Raw genomic sequence first — 21,451 nt, 5'->3', positions numbered from 1 at the left:
TTCCTGGACCTGCTGGTTTGGCAACGGAGAGACCTGTAGCGCCTCCCGGATGGTAGGAGGGTAAACAGTCCATGGTTGGGGTGAGAGCAGTCCTTGGCGATGCTGAGCGCCCTCCGCAGACAACGTAATGGGTGCTATGAGAATACGGGGGCATTGTAAAACCTATCTGACCCAGTCCTGTATTTTGCTGCTCACTTAAATAAAGCTTAAGAAGTTCAGCATGTCCCCAACAACCTTCACCAGCATTTGCAGATGCGCCGTAGAAAGCCTTTAATTGGGATGCATCACAGCATGATTTACAAACCGGTCAAGACCACAATAAAATTACACAGAATTGTGGATGTAGCCCACAGCATCACACAAACCAATCTCCCTTCCAGTGACTCCATCTACACCTCATTCCTTCTCAGCAAGGCCACCAGCATTATCAAGGACCAATCTTACCCGGTTACTCTCTCTTCTCCCCTCATCCATCTCGAAAGAGGTACAGAAGTTTGAAAACACATTCCTCCAGATAAAGTCTGAAGAAGGGCCTCAACACGAAACATCACCCATTCCTTCTCTCCAGAGATACTGCCTGTCCCGCTGAGTTACTCCAGCATTTTGTGTCTACCTCCAGATAAAGGAACAGTTTCTTCCCAACTGAATAGTCCCCACACCAGTTAGAGTGGGGTCCTGAGCTACCATCTACCTCCTTAGAGATCCTCGGATTGTCTTGAATCGGACATCACTGGACATTATCTTGCACTAGACGTTATTCCCTTTATCCTGTACCTGTACACTGTGGACGGATTGATTGTAATAATGCAGAATCTTTCGCTAACTGGATAGCACGCTACCTCGGTACACGTGACAATAATAAACTAAACTAAAGCCATTAAATTCAGTAGAGTAACAATAAACGTTGGATTTTCCAGCAATGCTGTGTCTTAAGAATGAATGTATTTTTAGAATCCCCACTTGCAATAATTAGGGTTGAAATCACCAATTATGAACGAACACATTCAGAGAGAGCTTTGGCTTAATTTAATACGGGAGACATTTCTAAGTACTCATTTGAATTATTGTCTGGAATTTTGACTGCCAGGGAATGTTAAGGGAAGGGCCAGCTGTTGTGTTGAATGTGAGGGTTGGGCTGACGGTCTCCAATCAACAGTGTTGAAGTGTATAAATTCATGAGGGGAATAGATAGAGAGAATGTACAAATTCTTGAGAAGAATAGATAGGTTGAATGCAAAGAGTCTATCACCCAGGGTAGGGGAATCAAAAACCAGAGGGCATAGGTTTAAGATGAGAGGGGCAAGATTTAATAGGAACCGGAGGGGCAAATTTTTCACATGGTGCATTGTGGGTATATGGAACAAGCTGCCAGAGTAGGTAGTTGAGGCAGGTACTGTAACAATATTTAAAAGACACATGGATAGATACATCAATAAGAGATTTGGAGGGAATGGGACCAAATGTGGGCAAATGGTTTACTTTGTTATTGTCACATGTACTGAGGTACAGTGAAAGCTTTTTGTTGTGTGCTATCCAGTCAGCAAAAGGACTATACATGATTGCAATCAGGCCATCCACAGTGTACAGATACAAGATAAAAGGCATAACGTTTTCTGCAAGATAAAGTCCAGAAAGGCCAATTAGAAATAGTACAAGTGGGTACAATGAGGTAGATAATAGGTCAGAACACACTCTAGGTGGTGATAGTATGTGTAAGAAAGAACTTCAGATGCTGGTTTAAATCAAAGGTAGACACAAAATGCTGGAGTAACTCAGTGGATGAGGTAGCATCTCTGGAGAGAAGGAATGGGTGACGTTTCAGGTCGAGACCCTTCTTCAGACTACCTAGTCTACTTCAGACTACCTAGGTGGTGATAGGATGGTTCAGTTGCCTGATACTAATTGGGAAGAAATTGTCCCTAAATCTGGAGGTGTGTGTTTTCAAACGTCTGTGCTACTTGCCAGAAGGGAGAAGAGGGAGTGACCGTGGTGAGACTGGTCCTTGATGATGCTGGAACTCAGATGAGGCATCTTGGTTGGCATGGACGTTTTGGGCTAAAGGGTCTGATTCTGAGCAGTTTGGCTCTACTCCTGGTGAGTTGGGTTGATCTGTTGGCAGGGATGAAGGAAGTGTGGATATCAGGCAGGGATAATAGTTCAGGAAAGGGAGTTCATGACCAGATGGTGGAGGGGTGGATGGGAGGGGGCATGGGGAAGAATTGATGATTCCAATAACTATATTTCACAAGGTATCCTACCTGAGATGGATTCTCAGGGGCAGACTCCACTGGAAAACTCTCACAAATGTCAGTTCCACGTGATCCAACATGTAGTGAAATCTCTCTCAAACTCTTCCCAGTGGAAGAAAATTCGAAAATTGAAAAATATGATGTGCCGAGCATATCACCATGGAATAATTACTTCTGAGTTTAAGTTTGAATAATATCAGCATTTTTCACTTTTATTATTTTGAATGAAGTGTGGTGGGTGTATGGTACGAGCTGCCTGAGGAGGTAGTTGAGGCAGGTACAATTAAAGCAACATTAAAGAAACATTTAGGCAGGTACACGGATAGGACAGGTTTAGAGGGATATGGGCCAAACATAGGCAGGCCGGACTAGTGTAGATGGGACATGTTGGTCGGTGCGGGCGAGTTTGGTTGATGGGCCTGTTTCCACACTGTATGACTCTATAACTCTATTAATGCTCTTTTTCTTGAAATTCTAATGCTTGTCTTTTTTGCATGGAGTTTTCTTATGTCACCTGCCCATTTGTCTATTCTCTTTGTGTCCACCATTTTTCTCTGGTGTGCAACAGGTTCATAGTCATACAGCACGGGAACAAGCCCTTCGGCCCCACTTGCCCATGCCAACCAAAATGCCCCTTCTACAATAGTTCCACAAACCCATGTTTAGTCCATATCCCTCTAAATCTTTCCTATCCATGTACCTGTCTTTAAAATGTTGTTGTTGTTGGTAGTAAATATAATGGAGGAGGTTAGATTCAAGAAAGCACACTGAGAATGTAAATTCTTTGAATCATACAACATGAAAACTGGCCATTTGGCCTAATTTGTCCCACCGATCAGCATGCCCTATCCACACTAGTCCCACCTGCCTATGTTTGGCCCATATCCCTCTAAACCTTTCCTATCTATGTACCTGTTCAAATGTTTTTTAAATATTGTGATGGTTCCTGCTCTCTTGAGGATCCCTGGAATGATTTAATTGGTTATGGTAGTCATGAAGGCTGTTTATAATTTATTAAAAAAAAAAAAAAATCAGTCACGTTAAGTTCTTTGCTTTAAGGAACTGATACAAAATGCTGAAGATGCTGGAGCCACTGAGGTGAAGTTCTTGTACGATGAGACAGAATATGGAACTAACTCGCTGTGGTCTGATCGTCTGACGGAATATCAAGGTAAGACGTTCAAGGAACTGCAGACGCCGACCCCTGTGCAAAACACAAAGTGCTGGAGCCAAGTCATGAGTGTTTTATTGTCGTGTGTTCCGACAAGGAACAATGAAATTCTTACTTGCAGCAACACCACAGATATCAAAATATAGTACTCAGTGGACACCATAATATACACCATAAAATAGTTCACTATGTAGTTGTGACGACAGGTTGGTTCGGTTGGGAATACATCTTTGATGAATGAAAATGCAATTGTGATGTATAAAAATCAAGAGTCCTCGGCAGGGTGAACTCAGCGGTTTATGGGCGGCACAATGGTACAGCGGTAGAGTTGCTGCCTTACTGGTTCATTCCTGAATACAGGTGCTGTCTGTACGGAGTTTGTATGTTCTCCCTGTGACCATATCGGTTTTACATAGAAAATACATAGAAAATAGGTGCAGGAGTAGGCCATTCGGCCCTTCGAGCCTGTACCGCCATTCAATATGATCATGGCTGATCATCCAACTCAGTATCCCGTACCTGCCTTCTCTCCATACCCCCTGATCCCTTTAGCCACAAGGGCCACATCTAACTCCCTCTTAAATATAGCCAATGAACTGGCCTCAACTACCTTCTGTGGCAGAGAGTTCCAGAGATTCACCACTCTCTGTGTGAAAAATGTTTTTCTCATCTCGGTCTTAAAGGATTTCCCCATTATCCTTAAGCTGTGACCCCTTGTCCTGGTTTGCTCCAGGTGCTCCGTTTCCTCCCACACTTCAAAGACGTACAGGTTGTGGATTAATTGGCTTCGTTAAAAATTCGCCCTAGTGTGTAGGATAGTGCTTGTGTATGGAGATTGCTGGTCAGCACAGACTCGGTGAGCCGAAGGGCCCGTTTTGCTCTGTATCTCTAAACTCTTTTTATAAAAAAATAAAATTAAAAAAACCCCAAAAAAGCCAGATAGGTTAAGTTGGGCTTACTTTCTTTGGAGAAGGAAAATCTAATTGTGATGTATAAAAATCAAGAGGCCGAGGCGGCGTGAACTCAGTGGATCAGGCAGCGACCATGGAGGGAAAGTATAGGTGTTTCATAAATTCATAAGTCATAGGAGCAGAATTAGGCCATTTGGTCCACCAAGTCTACTCTGCCATTCAATCATGGCTGATCTATCTTTCCCTCTCAACCTCATTCTCCTGCCTTCGCCCCATAACCCAAGACATCTGTACTAATCAAGAAACTGTCAAGCTGCACCTTAAATATAACCAATGACTTGGCCTCAACAGCTGTCTGTGGCAATGAATTCTACAGATTCACCACCCTCCTCATATCCTTTCTAAAGGTACGCCCTTTTATTCTGAGGCTATGCCTGCCTAGACTCTCCCACTAATGGAAACGTCCTCAGCACATCCACATTCGAGTCAGGATCCATCTTCAGACTGATGGGCCACAGCAGAAGTGATTGCATTAGTTCAGAATTTAGGGTTTCTGCAGTGTATCCCGGCTTTTATAAATGGTAGGAGATAGTGGAAAATGGGCTCAAAATCAATGTTATGTCAGTTAGAAAATCTGTTTTCAGCAGAGTTTAATTCTTAATCATCAATAATTATCATTGGAAATTGGCTGGAGACGCTACAACAGATATTGCGGGCTGATGCCGTAGTCTTATAAACCAGGATCCAGCTCGATCGTGAGTACATTTCTGGTCATCCCATTATCAGGATGTAAGAGAAAATATACAGAGGAGAAGCAGAAGTTTAGCATGGAGAAGTGTAGCTGTGAGGACAGCTGAAGAAGGATCCTGATCCGAAACATCACCCTATTTTCCCCAGAGATGCTGCTTGACCTGCTGAGTTACTCCAGCACTCCGTTACTCCGGGCGCCATGTTATAGGAAAGATGTTGTTAAGTTGGAAAGGTTGCAGAGAGAATTTACAAGGATGTTGCCAGGACTCGAGTGCCTGAGCTATAGGGAGTCTAGCAGGCTGGGACTCTATTCTGTGGAGCGTAGGAGGATGAGGAGTGTTCTTACAGAGGTGTATAAAATCATAGATCGGGTAGACGTACAGTGTCTCTTGCCCAGAGGATAGAGAACCAGAGGGCATAGGTTTAAGATGAGGAGGGAAAGATTTAATAGTAATCTGAGGGTTAAACCTTTTTACACAAAGGGTGGTGGGTGTATGGAATGAGCTGCCAGAGGAGATAATTGTGGCAGGGACTATCGCAACATTTAAGAAACAATTATACAGGTTACATGGATAGGACAGGTGAAGGGAGATATGGGCCAAATGCAGGGAGGTTGGACTAGTGTAGTTGGGACATTTGATCCGTGTGGGCAAGTTGGGCCGAATGGCCTGTTTCCACACTGTAACACTCTATGACTATAACACTGTGTCTAAAGTTGGTAGAAGTACATATGAAACATTCCTTTTTGCTATAAGTTTCACAGAGAATCTACAATTTTATTTTTGAGTGCCTCGGTGAATTTCTATAAATTAAAATATTCATTGTTTCTTCAGGATCAGCTTTATACTCATACAATAATGCAGTATTCACTTCCGAGGATTGGCATGGAATTCAGGAGATAGCAAGAAGCAGGAAAAGAGATGATCCTTTAAAAGTCGGACGCTTTGGAATTGGATTCAATTCTGTCTATCACGTAACGGGTAAGTGGACTGTGCATTTACCTATCTTTTGGCGTTAATCTAGTTTCCTGATTCTTGATGTAAAGTTAATAAATAGGATTTTTACAGGGATTTTCCTTTTACAAGGAACTTGTATGCATTAGGCTGCCTTTGTCACACTTCCATAAACCAATGTACTGTCTGATTCACCTTTACCTCATGCCCAGAGTGAGGGAACCAAAAACAAGGGGATATATTTAAATTGAGAGGGGAAAGATTTCATAGGAACCTGAAGGGCTACTTTTTCCCTCAGTAGGTGGGTAGGTGGGTAGATGAAACCAACTGCCAGAGGAGGTACTATTATAGCATTTCAAAGCCATTTGGACAGCTACATGGATAGGAAAGGTTTAGAGGGATATGGGCCAAACGAGGTCAAATTGGATTTGCTTAGATTGGGCATCTTGGTTGTCATGTTGTTGTTGTGCACCACACAATGACCAAATAACCTAGAGAAGCAAGGAACTGAAAATGTTGGTTTAAAAAACCCCCCAAAGTGCTGGTGTAACTCAATGGGCCAGAAAGCATCTCTGAAAAAAAGATGAGATAACATGGAAATAGTATGAACAGGTGACTGATGGTTGGTGTGGGCTGAAGGGCCTGTTTCCATGCTGTGTCTTGCAATGAATCAAACTCTCAAACTTTCTTCCTGTTTTCAAAAGTAAATCTCGAATCCAAAAATTCAAGATTTGAATTGAATTGAATTGAATGCGATCAGAACGTTATCCATGTCCTGTAATGGTAGTGGGATTCACTTGATCTGAAATGATATCCCTGTTTCTGCAGTTAAAATTACAGTCCAATCTAAGCTTAATAACCAGTTCATGCAATGCCCAGAGGTAGGATCTGCCATATAGGGCATTTCCAGCTGGATCGTAGCGCACAATGGAGTAATCAAGACTTTGCTGTCATTAGACTTTAGAGATACAGTGTGCAAACAGGCCCTTCTGCCCACCTAGTCCGAGCCTGAGCCTGATCAGCGATCACCCCATACACTAGCACTATCCTATGCACTAGAGACAATTTACAATTTTACCGAATCCAATAAACCTACAAACCTGTACATCTTTAGAGTGTGGGAAAGAAACCGGAGCACCCTGAGAAAACCCACATGGTTATGGGGAGAGCTCCATACAGACAGCACCTGTAGGCAAGATCGATCCCTGGTTTCTGGCACTGTAAGGCAGCAGTTCTGCCATTTTTCTCTCCCCCAAGGTACAAAGATTTTTCACTAATTCACTAAGTCACTAATTCCTTTAAATAAAATGTTTTCCTCTTCTCAATTTACAAAGGTTACAGATAAGCTTTTTATACTCAGTTATATCTGAAATGTTTGAGACCATAGCTAGCTCAGCTCCAAAAGATCTTGTTTCTGTTTAGCTGTACATTTCATCTCTTGGTACTGGTCCTCAGGGGAATCCTAGTTACAGAAAAACAAGTTGAAAGGACCGAGGAAGGGTCCCACCCGAAATGTCACCTATCCATGTTTTCCAGAGATGCTGCCTGACCCACTGAGTTACTCCAGCACTTTGTGTTTTTTTGTGAAAACCCGCATCTTCAGTTTCTTGTGGCACTGATCCTCCAGTTTAGAAAACACTTTTAACATGCTATATTAGATAAACCAGCAAGGATGTCAGCTCTGGCTGCGCTCATATATTTGGGGGCTGATCAAGAAATGACTTCCCCGGCTGGTAGATGGATGAGACCTCGAAGTGCTGCTCCTTCCTTCCTTGGTGACCAGAATAATAGTACAGACACCCCCCCCCCCCAAGGTATGCAATGGGTGACTTATGCAAACTTGCACATGCGTAAACAATTCTGTGCTCAGTCCCTGGTGCAATCACGGCAGTTTGTAATTTCCACAACACTGTACCATCGCTCAAGTTTACATCAGAAACAAGCCGACAATGGCGACGTGCTTACCCAGAAGGCCATGTGCCACTGAAAGTACTCTGGATGCAGCTGAGACAGTTAAAGCTCTCAGTGATGGGGACGGCAATTCCGAGTTGCCTAAGATCTGACTTGTGTAAAAGGGCGGCGCAGTGATAGAGCTGCTGCCTTACAGAGCCAGAGACCTGAGTTTGATCCTGACTATGGGCGCATCTGTACGTAGTTTGTACATTCTCCCTGTGACCTGCGTGGTGCTCTGGTTTCCTCCCACACTCCAAAGAGGTGCAGGTTTGTAGGTTAATTGGCTTCTGCAAATTGTCCCTAGTGTGTAGGATAGTGTTTGTGTGCAGGGTGATCGCTGGTCAGCGTGCACTCGGTGGGCTAAAGGGACTGTTTCCGCGCTGTATCTCTAAAGTCTAAAGTAGTTCCTGGAACGTAAGCTTTATGTAAGTCGTGTTCCTGTAGTATTAAAAAAGTAGTGATTTACTGCAAACTAAAATATTTTTCTTTATAGATGCGCCTTGCATATTTAGTGGGACACAGATTGGAATGTTGGATCCTCAACAATCACTCTTTGGATCTCATGAATCGGGTCAAAGCTGGAATCTAACAAATGACCGGGAAGAAATTAATGAGCACCAGGACCAATTTGCACCGTTTGTTGGCATCTTCGATAGCACCAAAGAGACTTTCAAGGACGGCTTCTTCCCTGGCACCATTTTCAGGTTCCCTCTCCGTAAGAAGCCATCTTACGTGAGCAGCAATGTTTACAATAAGGACAAAGTGCTCGAGCTGTTCGAGTCGTTCAAAGCAGATGCCAGCTCCCTCCTGCTCTTCTTGAAGAATGTGCAAAGTGTGACGTTGTACAGCAGGGAATGCAAGGGGACGGAGCGAATGCTCTTCAGGGTGACTGCCTCTGAGGGCAAGAACCTGAAGCACGAGCGGCCCAACTCCTTAAACATCCTAAGGACTGCTGCAGATCGCTACTGCAATGATATTCCAAGTAACAGCATGACATGTGTGACCTATCACGTGAATATAGTGTCAGAGGATGTCACCTCAAAAGAAAGAAATGAAATGTCCTGGCTTGTTTGCAACAGTGTTGGTGGCAGAGGCATGTGCAATGAATTGGACTGTTTGGCTGAAGACCTGAAATACATCCCCAGTATTGGCATTGCTATGCCTCTCCTCGGAAGAGAGGAAACAAAAGGGGCTGCGGCGGAGTTCATAGGGCGGGCGTTTTGCTTCCTCCCTTTGCCTCCCGGTGAAGAGAGCAAGACTGGTCTACCGGTGCACATCAGCGGTTTCTTTGGACTGACGGATAACAGGAGGAGTATCAAGTGGAGGGAGGTGGACCAGTGGAGAGATCCAGCGGCCTTGTGGAACGAGCTCCTGGTACGTAACGTGGTACCAAAGACCTACGCCACCCTGGTTCTCGAAGCGATCAAACGAATGCAGGCTGGAAAAAGCCAAGATTCTCCGTTAACTCCCGACTCCATTCACAAAGTATGGCCTGACATTAACAAAATCCGTGTACATTGGAAACCAATCTTGGAGCCTCTCTTCAAGGAACTGATTCAGCACCCTGTAATCTATGCAATGAGTAACCACTGGGTTAAAGCCGACTTGGTTTATTTCTGTGAAATGGACCACAGCGGCGACTGTATGGAGACGGTGCTCAACTTCCTCAATAAGGCAGGAGTGCAGATAAGCCGGGTTCCTACCAATGTTTCCAATGCCGTGCAAGCCTACAGTTCTGATGCAAATAACCTCAAGAAAGTCAGTCCTGCCCTGGTGCGGCAGATGATGAGGAAATTCCGACATCGAGGAAGCGCTGAAGAGAAACTTCAACTCTTGGAGTACGTACTGAGCGATCGTAACTTTGGAGAATTGATTGGACTGGAGCTGCTACCATTGCAGAACGGAAGCTTCAAATCCTTCGACTCCTCGGCAGCAGATAAGGACGGTGTTTATATCACCACAGACGATCATTCCCGGTACGATTATGCCTTGTAATGGTGGCGTCAAATAGGTCTGCATTTGGGGTTGTTGGGCAGTGTGCAGATTGGGGGTACTGGAGTGCTTTGAACTTTAGAGATACAGCGTGGAAACGTGCCCTTTGGCTCGCCAAGTTCACGCTGATGAGCGATCACTCCATGCACTAGCATTATCCTACGCACAGGGGAAAGTTTAACATTTTACCAAAGCCAATTAACCTCCAAACCTGCACGTCTTTAGAGTGTGGGAGAAAACCAGAGCACCTGGAGAAAACCCATCTGGTCCCAGGGAGAATGTTCAAACTCCATACAGACAGTCAGGATCAAACCCGGGTCTCTGGCTCTGTAAGGCAGTAACTCTACCACTGCGCCACCGTTCCACGCAATTGTTGTGAGGGGAGGAAGGCCAAGAGATCCATTCATTTCCACTAGTGGGAGATCCTAGGACCAGAGGGCACAGTCTTGGAATAAAAGAAGGACCCTTTAGAATGGAAGGGAGGAGGAATTTCTTCAGGCAGCGGGAGGTGAATCTATGGAATTCATTGCCATAGATGGCGGTGGAGGCCGACATTGGGTATTTTTAAAGCGGAGATTGACAAGTTCTTGATTTGTAAGGGCATCAAAGGTTATGGGGAGAAGGCAGGAGAATGGGGTTGAGAGGGAAAGATAGATCAGCCATGATTGAGTGTGTGTCTGTGTGTGTGAGTCTGATACATTGGAGAAAACTCACACGGTCACAGGGAGAATGCATAAACTCCGTACAGTCAGCACCCGTAGTCCCGAGTCCCTGGTGCTGTAAGCAGCAACTCTACTGCTGCCACACTGTGTCTAGTCTAGTCTATTATGTTATTGTCACTTGTACCGAGGTACAGTGAGAAGCTTTTATGTTGCATGCTTAAACGTAGTGGCAACCTTTGATTTATTTTTCCCAATAGATCACTTTTCCCTGGACTGGAAGGCAGATTTCTAGCTGAAAATCTGAAGCCGTGTATCCTGTCTGCCCTGAGGGAGGCTGCAGAGAGTCGAGGTACGACACATTGTTGCATGTTATCAGAGATAACGAGGTACGACACATTGGCATTAACGCTTGAAATACATATTGCTGCACATTTGTATTCCATACTCTGTTTCCTTGCAGTAGTTGAGGGTCGATTTCTTGATTAGTAAGGGTGTCAAGGGATATGGGGAGACAGCAGGAGAATGGGGTTGAGAGGGAATGATAGATCGGCCATGATTGAATGGCAGAGTAGACCGGATGGGCTAAATGGCCTAATTCTGCTCATATAACTAATGAACTTAGGCTGATTTGCCTGTCCTTTGGGAAAGGCCTTAATGTGACAATCCGAGACCCACTCCCTGAACAATGTGAGGTTTTGTTAAGTGGGATGTGGAGAATCTGGCAGACAGAGTGCCCAAACTCTTTGTCTAAAAGCAGGGGAAGGTCAAAACTCCCCAGCACGTCAAGCACCTTCTCTCTACAACTGGCATTAATTAGCCTCAGTAGATTGCCCCTAGGGAGAGGATGCAAGAGATATGAGGATAACATACAACTAATGTGAATGGGTGCTCGATGGTTGGTGTGGACTTGGTGGACGGAAGGGTCTGTTTCCATGCTGAATCTAGCAATGATTTTCAGACATCGCTATGACTTTACTCCCCTTTATCTCTGAAATACCTATTGGCTGTACAGTTGTCTGACATACCTGTGCTGCTTCAATCCTGGTCTTCTAATTATTGCAAACTTTTACATGCTCCACTTCAGCTGTCAAGGGTTTAAGCTCTGATTTTTTTTCCCCTTCCCTGACCACTCTCCATCTTTCTTTCCTACGTTAAGAAGCTCCTCAGTGTTACTTCTGTGACCAAGCTTTGAGTTTTCTAGAGATGTAGAAAAAAGGAACTGTAGATGTTGGTTTACAAAGAATGACACAAAGTGTCATGGATGGGTGACGTTTTGAGTTGGGAACCTCTTCAAACTGGGGTGGTCTGAAAAAGCTGGCGGCCCCGATCTGAAATGTTGCCTATCCATGTCGTGCAGGGTGCTTCCTGACCTGCTGAGTTACCCCAGCACTTTGTGTCCTCCATTGAGTTTTCTCCTTTTGCATCTTCTTCAGAGAATTTATTGATTGTGGTGGCCAGCATTGTACAACAAAATAGTAAGATTAAACGTGAACTTACCAGTTTGAAGTTTGATCTGTATTTTATGAGGAGTTACGATGAGGGATTACGTGAAGAACCCGTCCAGCACGCATGCGCGACATACTTCAAAGCAGCGGTGTGGAATCACAGAAAGACACAGTAATTGAAATAAATATAGTAAAGAAAAGGAGAGCTTAGATACCAGTTTGATCTCTATTATTGAGGGTGGGAGCGGAGGGCACGTAATCCCTCATCGTAAATCCTCATAAAATACAGATCAAATTTCAAACTAGTAAGTTCTCGTTTAATCTTACTATTTTACTTCGGAGTCACGTGAGTGACTACGTGAAGATTTTAAAGCTCTGTGATTTCAAACCGTGTAACAGTTCATACTTCACTCGCTGCCGAAGTCATTCGAGGGAGGAAGTATGTTATCGTAATCAACCATGAATCTGTTTATAAAAACAATAATGGTGTTATTAACAATAACAAGACCAAAATGCTCCCCCGGGCTTAAATTATATATTTGCAGATTCTAATACTTTTTCTGCAAACGATACAGGTTCTGCCAGCGGCTTGTTATAAAAGTTTGGAACATATACTCCCTAGACCACCCCGCTGTAGCCAGGATGTGGTCCATAGGCACGTCCATCCTCTTAGTCACTGATGTGGATGCTGCCCTGGTGGAGTAAGATTTATACACGTTAGTATGTACTCCAGCAACTCCCAGTACCTGCTTGAGCCACTTGAGATAGTTTGGCTCGTCACCCGACCATGAGGTTTCTTGTGGCTGACCCCTAAGGCTTTTTCTCTCCCTCGAGGATTACTTATTGTGTCGATGTAGTTCAATAAGTGGGTCATGACACATAACCGTGGTTCAGGTGGGTGAGCCCGGAATTCCATGACTAGACCTGATGTTCCTGGTCTGCTCTGTTTGACCAGCCCCTAATGGTAAATGTAACATGGTCTAGTGGACCATATTGTCCAATCGTAGTGGATGGAGGAAACTGGACCCTTTGTGCTGAGACAAGGCCATCAGCATGACCGTCTTCAGGGTGGGTTGTTCCAGGGTGAGGGACCTGGCTGGTGACCATCCCCTAAGGTACGTCAGGTCCATACTGACATCCCAGATTTGGGTGTACCTAGGTCTGGGGGATTTGCCTCTCCTGAATTTGATCACCAGCGGGAGGTACCCTATGGCCTGTAGTCCTGGTGCCCGAGTTAAGTAGTCTGACAGACCACTTCTTGCTGTGTTGATGGCGCAGTAGCTGAGTCCTTCATTGTGGTGAAGACCTGCCAGGAACTCCAGTACAGGTTTAGTTGTAGTTGAATATGTAGTTCCTGTATTTGAATAGTATCTTCCCACTTCTTGATGTTCGCCAAGTATGTTCCCTAGTGGATATGCGATGGGATGCTATCATCGTGTTGATAGTGCTATTTGACAATGCAGGCCCAGCAGTGGTCTTCCCAATTCTGCAACCCAGGCCCAGTAATAGTCTTTTCAAATCTGCAACCCAGTAGTTTAATTTATCGTGGCATGGGTGGCTTATGCCTGAAACTGGGTGAGTTGATAAGTCTGGGCTATTGGGAAATCATTAGGGTTTTGATGACCATGTCGAGGACCACTGGGAACCATGACTGTGGGTTTGCATAGTACCCGACTGATGAGGCCGTAGTACCTGACTGATGAGGTTGGAAAAAAGGGGAGAGAACATAGAGATTAGATTCTCCCCCCCCCCACCCCCCCCCCCCCCCCCCTAGTTCAGCGGGAATGTATTCATTGCCGCTGCCTCAAAGTTTGGTTTCATGCGACATACATCAGTACGTGGTGATTCAATTGAAATACAGGGAAATCGATATCTGGTGTTCCATATTGCTTTGTAATTTCAGTAAATACTTTGGTTTAATATGTCTGTTTACAGTATTTAGCTCACCTGGTAGGTAAGTTTGCTGATGGTCGAATATGTTTGACGACATACGGTTACCAATTGTTAAATAAATTGTCACATGATATCGATTTTATTCTGCCCAAGTGGTTGGTATATGCCACCACTGTGATGTTGTTAATTTATAAACGAACATGCAAAACAGTGCACTACTGAATAATATGCTTTTACCAATAGAACGTATTCAATATTTCCAACTGGGTTTTACGCCCAGTGTCTATAGTGATGACGACTCCAGATTAGTCCCTTTGTCACCATGTTCTGGGTATGGGTAAAAAAGGCACAATGTGTTAGTGTAACTCAGCGGGTCAGGCAGCATCTCTGGAGAACATGAAGAGGTAACGTTTTGGTGAGGACCCTTGAGGCTGAATAAGGGTCCCAACCCGAATGTCACGTATTACATTCTCCAGAAATGCTGCCAGACTCGCCTAGATACTCCAGTACTTTGTGTCTTTTTTGTGTCAACCACCATCTGTAGTTCCTACATCAAGATTGCTGCATGTTCTGACTTGAACAAACCTTTCACGGTCAACTTGACCGCAAACAAAATGACCTGAAACGTGAATAGAAACTATGTGTGTATGGTGTCCATTCATCTATTATTCATTGTAGCTTCATGGTCCAAAGGTGAAATTTACAACATCAATTTTATATCTGGTGTCATCTGAGACATTTAAAAATGTAATTGACATTTGGGCAGGTACATTGATAGGAAAGGTTTAGAGGGACGAGATGCCAAATGCGGGCAGGTGGGACTAATGTAGATGGGGCATCTTGGTCGGCACGGGCAAGTTGGGCTGAATGGCCTGTTTCCGCTTTGTGGCTCTAAGCAGCACATCAACAGTTTAGATTGAAGTGCTGCCTGAAACCATGATTCTTAGTCCTAATTAATTTGTTCTAATGCCAACATTTTATTTGTCATATTTTTGGGCTCCCAAATTGTACTCTCTATCTAGGCTTTACCGATGGCTTTTGATTCACTTGCTGTCTGTGGAGCGAGAAGAAACGACTGCCAAAATTCATGATGAGACATCTGTTTTATGTTTGATGAATGGAATCAGGTGTCTAATATGGGGAGGGTCTGATGTGTACATAATGCAAGGCTGAAAATGACAAGGAGACATCCAGGACCTGCATTTGATAGTGTTCCAGAATTGCAAGTAATAGTCTTAACCACTCTCCGTCCTTCCTCCACCCTAGTCATCCTAGTAGTTTCACTGTAGCTCTGCTGAGTTTCACTGTTCGTACCCCCTTGTTATCTTCTCTTCCACAGCCAACAAAGGATCATTGCGGGCTCCACCTTTCCTTGATCACCCTTGCCTGCCTTGATTTATTCTTTGTACCTTTTCATGCCTCTAGTTCCTGACTCTCAGACTGAAGAAGGGTCTCGACGTGAAACGTCACCTATTCCTTTTCTCCAGATATGCTGCCATATCTGCTGAGTTACTCCAGCATTTTGTGTTAATCACTATTATGTAGGCATGCAATAAAATACCTGAACTATCGATCTTTATAGCACCGTCTTATAACAACAACCCGTCGAGGAGATTTCAGCTGCCATTTAGCAGCACTTTAAAAAAAACAAAACATTAATCTATGTGCTAATGCACTGGAAATGACAACAGGAAACCTATGTATCCACTTAAAGATTTAAGTGCAGATGTTTTATATGGATAGCATGAAGCAACATTCAAACAAAATCTTATTTTCACTGATACTAAACAGACTGCTTCTCGATGCATTGGATATTCATTTTACCATTGTCTGTCTCTATTGTATACATTTAAAAGTTCCATTTAGCCAACGGGATTAAATTACAGAAGCCATTCATTTTACAGAATGGTTTCTTTCAGACCAATTACTGTGCAACTAATCCTAATCACAAAGCTTTCATTGCAGATTTATTGTTTTCCTGTATTGACATTTTGAGCAGACAAGATCTTCCTTCTGAATCCTCGGATCTACATTCGTACAGTGGTTAATGGTTCATGTTTCCTGTGGAGTTTAGTTTAGTTTGGAGATCAGCGCAGAAACAGGCCCTTCGGCCCACTGAGTCCATGCCGACCAGCGATCCCCACACACTAACACTATCCTGCACACTAGGGACAATTTCCAATTTTATCAAGCCAATTAACCTACAACCCTGTACGTCTTTGGAATGTGGGAGGAAACCAGAGATCCCGGAGAAAACTCATGTGGAGAACGTCAAAAATCCGTACAGACAGCACCCGTAGTCAGGAAAGGACCCAGCTCTCTGGCGCTGTAAGGCAGCAACTCTACCGCTTCGCCACCGTGCGTGCCACAGAAAGCTGGAAAAAAGTTCCTTCATGGAGAGTACTTTTTCTGGCTTAGTTCCAGATTCAGGCACAGTTTCTTCCCAGCTGTTATCAGGCACTGAACCATCCTATCACCAACTACGGAGCAGTCCTGACCTACCATCTACCTCATTGGATACCCTCGGACTATCTTTAATCGGACTTTACTGGACTTTTCCTTGACCTAACATTATTCCCTTTATCCCCTATCTGTACACTTTGGACGGCTCACTTGTAATCATGTTTAGTCTTTCTGCTGACTGGATACGACAACAAAGTTTTTCGCTGCTTTAGTCAAGTCAGGTCAAGTCAAGTTTATTCGTCACATACACATACGAGATGTGCAGTGAAATGAAAAGTGGCAATGCTCGCGGACTTTGTGCAAAAAGACAAACAAACAAACAACCAAACAAACTATAAACACAATCATAAACACACACAAATTCTTTTACATATTAAATATTGGAAGGAAAAATGTTCAGTAAAGTTAGTCCCTGGTGAGATAGGAGTTTACAGTCCGAATGGCCTCTGGGAAGAAACTCCTTCTCTACCTCTCCGTTCTCACAGCATGGCAACGGAGGCATTTGCCTGACCGTAGCAGCTGGAACAGTCCATTGAATGGGTCGAAGGGGTCTCCCATGATTTTATTGGCCCTGGAGTTGCACCTCCTGATGTATAGTTCCTGCAGGGGGGCGAGTGAAGTTCCCATAGTGCGTTCGGCCGAACGCCCTACTCTCTGCCGAGCCTTCTTGTCCTGGGCAGAGCAATTCCCAAACCAGATGGTAATATTTCCCGACAAGATGCTTTCCACAGCCGCTGAGTAGAAGCACTGGAGGATCCTCGGAGACATTCTGAATTTCCTCAATTGCCTGAGGTGGTAAAGGCGCTGCCTTGCCTTACTCACGAGTGCTGCGGTGTGTGATGTCCATGCCATATCCTCAGAGATGTGGACTCCCAGATATTTAAAACAGCTCACCCTATCCACAGTATCCCCATTTATACTCAATGGTGTGTACGTCCTCGGATGATGTGCCCTCCTAAAGTCCACGATCAGCTCCTTAGTTTTTTTGATGTTCAAGAGAAGGCTGTTGTCCTGGCACCAGAGTGCTAGATCAGCCACCTCCTCCCGGTAGGCCTTCTCATCGTTGTCTGAGATCAGGCCCACCACCACAGTGTCATCAGCAAACTTAATTATTGAGTTGGAGCTGAACCTAGCCACACAGTCATGTGTGTACAGGGAGTACAATAGGGGGCCGAGGACGCAACCCTGGGGCGATCCTGTGCTCAGGGTGAGGGACTTCGATGTATTCCCTCCCATCTTGACTACCTGGGGCCTGGCGGTGAGAAAGTCCAGGGCCCAGGCACACAGGGAGGTGTTGAGTCCCAATTTCAGTAGCTTCCCGGCCAGTCTGGTGGGGACTATCATGTTGAAGGCTGAACTGAAGTCTATGAACAGCATCCTCATGTAGCCCCCCTTCTGGCTGTCAAGATGAGATAGAGCGGTGTGCAAAGCCTGGGAGACCGCATCGTCCGTGGATCTGTTCGGACGGTATGCGAACTGCAACGGGTCCATGTTGCGAGGGAGGAAGGTGCAGATGTGTTTCTTCACCAGCCTCTCAAAGCATTTCATGACTACCGAGGTAAGGGCCACCGGACGGTAGTCATTCAGACAGGCTGGGGAGGCATTTTTTGGTACCGGTACAATTATGGATTTTTTGAAGCAGGCAGGGACCACGGACTTGTCCAGGGAGAGGTTGAATATTGTAGTGAGCACTGGAGCTAGCTGCGTAGCCCAGGACTTGAGTACTCGCCCCGAGATGCCATCGGGGCCTGCAGCTTTCCTCGTGTTCACCCGTGTCAGAGCCCTCCTCACGTCGTGCTCGGACAGCGAGAATGTGTGCACATTCCTCCCTTCAGCTTCGGTAGCGGTATTGTCGATAGTCGGCAGTTTACCCTTCTACAATGTGGCCATGCATTCCTCAAACAGTAACATTGGCGTTGAGTATTAATTACCGCACTGATCAGAGATGTGGCGTTAGCTGTAACTTCCATGGTTGCAGTGTTTGCAGACTGATCTTGCATTTCCTACGCTTGATATTTAACAGTTTGAGAATGGAAATATGCTTCTACTATTACATTTAACAACAATAACCCTCTTTATTAACACCCATGACTGTACTTTTTCAATTTAATGATAAAATGTCAGAATTGCAGATTTATGAATACCTCGCATAATAAATCAAATTCAACCCAAATCAGAAATGAATTTATCTTCAGGGCTATCATTTGTGGGTGGCGCTGTAGCACAGCTGGTAGATCTGCTGCATCACCGCTCCCATGACCTAGGCGCAATCCTGACTACCAGTCTTGTCTCTGTAGAGTATGTGTTTGCCCAAGGATGTGGCACAGTAGCGCTGTGGTAGAGTGCCAGAGATGGGGGGAGTTTGTATGTCTACCTGTGCCAAATGGGGTTTTTCCTGGTGCTCCGGTTTCCTCCTACATTCCAAAGATGTGCAGGTTTGTAGGTTAATTGCCTTCTGTAAATTGTCCCCAGTGAATAAGATCGAACTAGTGTACATGTGGTTGCTGGTCAGCATGGACTCGGTGAGCTGCTTCCACACTATGTCTATAAGAGTAGGATTGGTGTAAATAATTGCTTGGTGGTTCAGAAGATAGACACAAAATGCTGGAGTAACTCAGCGGGTCAGGCAGCATCTCTTGAGAAACGAAATAGGTGACATTTTGGGTCCGAAACCTACTCCAAACTGACCAGAAACGTCATCTGTCCATGTTCTCCATAGATTCTGCCTGACTCGCTGAGTTATTCCAGTACTTTTTGTCTATCTTCGGTATAAACCAGTATCTACAGTTCCTTCCTACACTGCTTGATGGTTCAACGTGGACTCTGGGCCAAAGAGCCTCTTTCCAAGCTGCATCTCTCTCTTACAATGTATGGATGGAATTATGAAGAGGAGCATCCACTTTCTTCAAAGTTTAACGAGATTTGGCATCTCACCAAATGTGCTAATAAACTTCTACAGATGAACATAACCTGACCGGTTGCATCATGGCCTGGTACAGCAGTTCCTATACACAGGAATGCAAGAGGCTACAAACAGTGGTGGAATCAGCATGGATCTATCACGGGCACAGCCATCCCAATCATCAAAAGCATATTTGTTTTTTTTTAGAGATACAACGATGAAACAGGCCCTTCAGCCCACTGAGACGGTGCCGACCATCGATCACCCCATACACTGGTTCTATCCTTCACATTAAGGACATTTTACAGAAGCCAATGAAACTACAAACCCGCACGTCTTTTGGATATGGGATGAAACCAGAGCTCCCAGACATAAACCCACGTGATTACAGGGAGAACATGCAAACTCCGTACAGACAGCACCCGTAGTCAGAATCAAACCCAGGTCTCTGACACCATAAGGCAGCAACTCTACCGCTGCGCCACCGTGCCGCCCCTGAATGGAGTGGATCTACAGTGGCTTGCAAAAGTTTTCATACCCCTTGAACTTTTCCACATTTTGTCACGTTACAACCACAAACGTAAATGTATTTTATTGAGATTTTATGTGATAGACCAACACAAAGTGGTGCATAATTGTGAAGTGGAAGGAAAATGATACATGGTTTTCATATTTTTTTACAAATAAAAAACTGAAAAGTGTGGCGTGCAAAAGTATTCAGCCCCCCTGAGTCAATACTTTGTAGAACCACCTTTCGCTGCAATTACAGCTGCAAGTCTTTTGGGGTATGTCTCTACCAGCTTTGCACATCTAGAGACTGAATTTTTTGCCCATTCTTCTTTGCAAAATAGCTCAAGCTCAGTCAGATTGGATGGAGAGCGTCTGTGAACAGTAATTTTCAAGTCTTGCCAGAGATTCTCAATTGGATTTAGGTCTGGACTTTGACTGGGCCATTCTAACACATTAATATGCTTTGATCTAAACCATTCCATTGTAGCTCTGGCTGTATGTTTAGGGTCGTTGTCCTGCTGGAAGGTGAACCTCCGCATCAGTCTCAAGTCTTTTGCAGACTCTTAACAGGTTTTCTTCCAAGATTGCCCTGTATTTGGCTCCATCCATCTTCCCATCAACTCTGACTAGCTTCCCTGTCCCTGCTGAAGAAAAGCATCCCCACAGCATGATGCTGCCACCACCATGTTTCACAGTGGGGATGGTGTGTTCAGGGTGATGTGCAGTGTTAGTTTTCCGCCACACATAGCGTTTTGCATTTAGGCCAAAAACTTCAATTTTGGTCTCATCTGACCAGAGCACCTTCCTCCACATGTTTGATGTGTCCCCCACATGGCTTGTGGCAAACTGCAAACAGGACTACTTATGGCTTTTTTTCAACAATGGCTTTCTTCTTGCCACTCTTCCATAAAGGCCCGATTTGTGGAGTGCACGACTAATAGTTGTCCTGTGGACAGATTCTCCCACCTGAGCTGTGGATCTCTGCAGCTCCTCCAGAGTTACCATGGGCCTCTTGGCTGCTTCTCTGATCAATGCTCTCCTTGCCCGGCGTGTCAGTTTAGGTGGACGGCCATGTCTTGGTAGGTTTTGCAGTTGTGCCATACTCTTTCCATTTTCGGATGATGGATTGAACAGTGCTCCGTGAGATGTTCAAAGCTTGGGATATTTTTTTATAACCTAACCCTGCTTTAAACTTCTCCACAACTATAACCCTGACCTGTCTGGTGTGTTCCTTGGGCTTCATGATGCTGGTTGTTCACTAATGTTCTCTAACAAACCTCTGAGGCCTTCACAGAACAGCTGTATTTATACTAAGATTAGATTATACACAAGTGGACTCTATTTACTAATTAGGTGACTTCTGAAGGCAATTGGTTGCACTGGATTTTATTTAGGGGTATCAGAGTAAGGGGGGCTGAATACTTTTGCACGCCACACTTTTCAGTTTTTTATTTGTAAAAAAAATTGAAAACCATGTATCATTTTCCTTCCACTTCACAATTATGCACCACTTTGTGTTGGTCTATCACATAAAATCCCAATAAAATACATTTACGTTTGTGGTTGTAACGTGACAAAATGTGGAAAAGTTCAAGGG

The 21,451-nt window shown here is 44.5% G+C and overlaps 1 protein-coding gene across 1 annotated transcript in view; it reads left to right on the top strand.

The window, feature by feature from the left end:
• Window positions 1–21,451, top strand: part of sacs (sacsin molecular chaperone) — a 77,211-nt gene that overhangs the window by 32,061 nt on the left and 23,699 nt on the right. The window contains 4 exon segments of the mRNA XM_033022756.1: window positions 3,309–3,420; window positions 5,915–6,061; window positions 8,481–9,963; window positions 10,899–10,990. Of these exon segments, the coding sequence (XP_032878647.1) occupies window positions 3,309–3,420; window positions 5,915–6,061; window positions 8,481–9,963; window positions 10,899–10,990 (1,834 nt within the window).

The sequence above is a fragment of the Amblyraja radiata genome, chromosome 6 (assembly GCF_010909765.2).
Source record: "Amblyraja radiata isolate CabotCenter1 chromosome 6, sAmbRad1.1.pri, whole genome shotgun sequence".
NCBI classification, from domain to species: domain Eukaryota; kingdom Metazoa; phylum Chordata; class Chondrichthyes; order Rajiformes; family Rajidae; genus Amblyraja; species Amblyraja radiata.
This window is presented reverse-complemented; position numbering and strand designations above follow the sequence as displayed.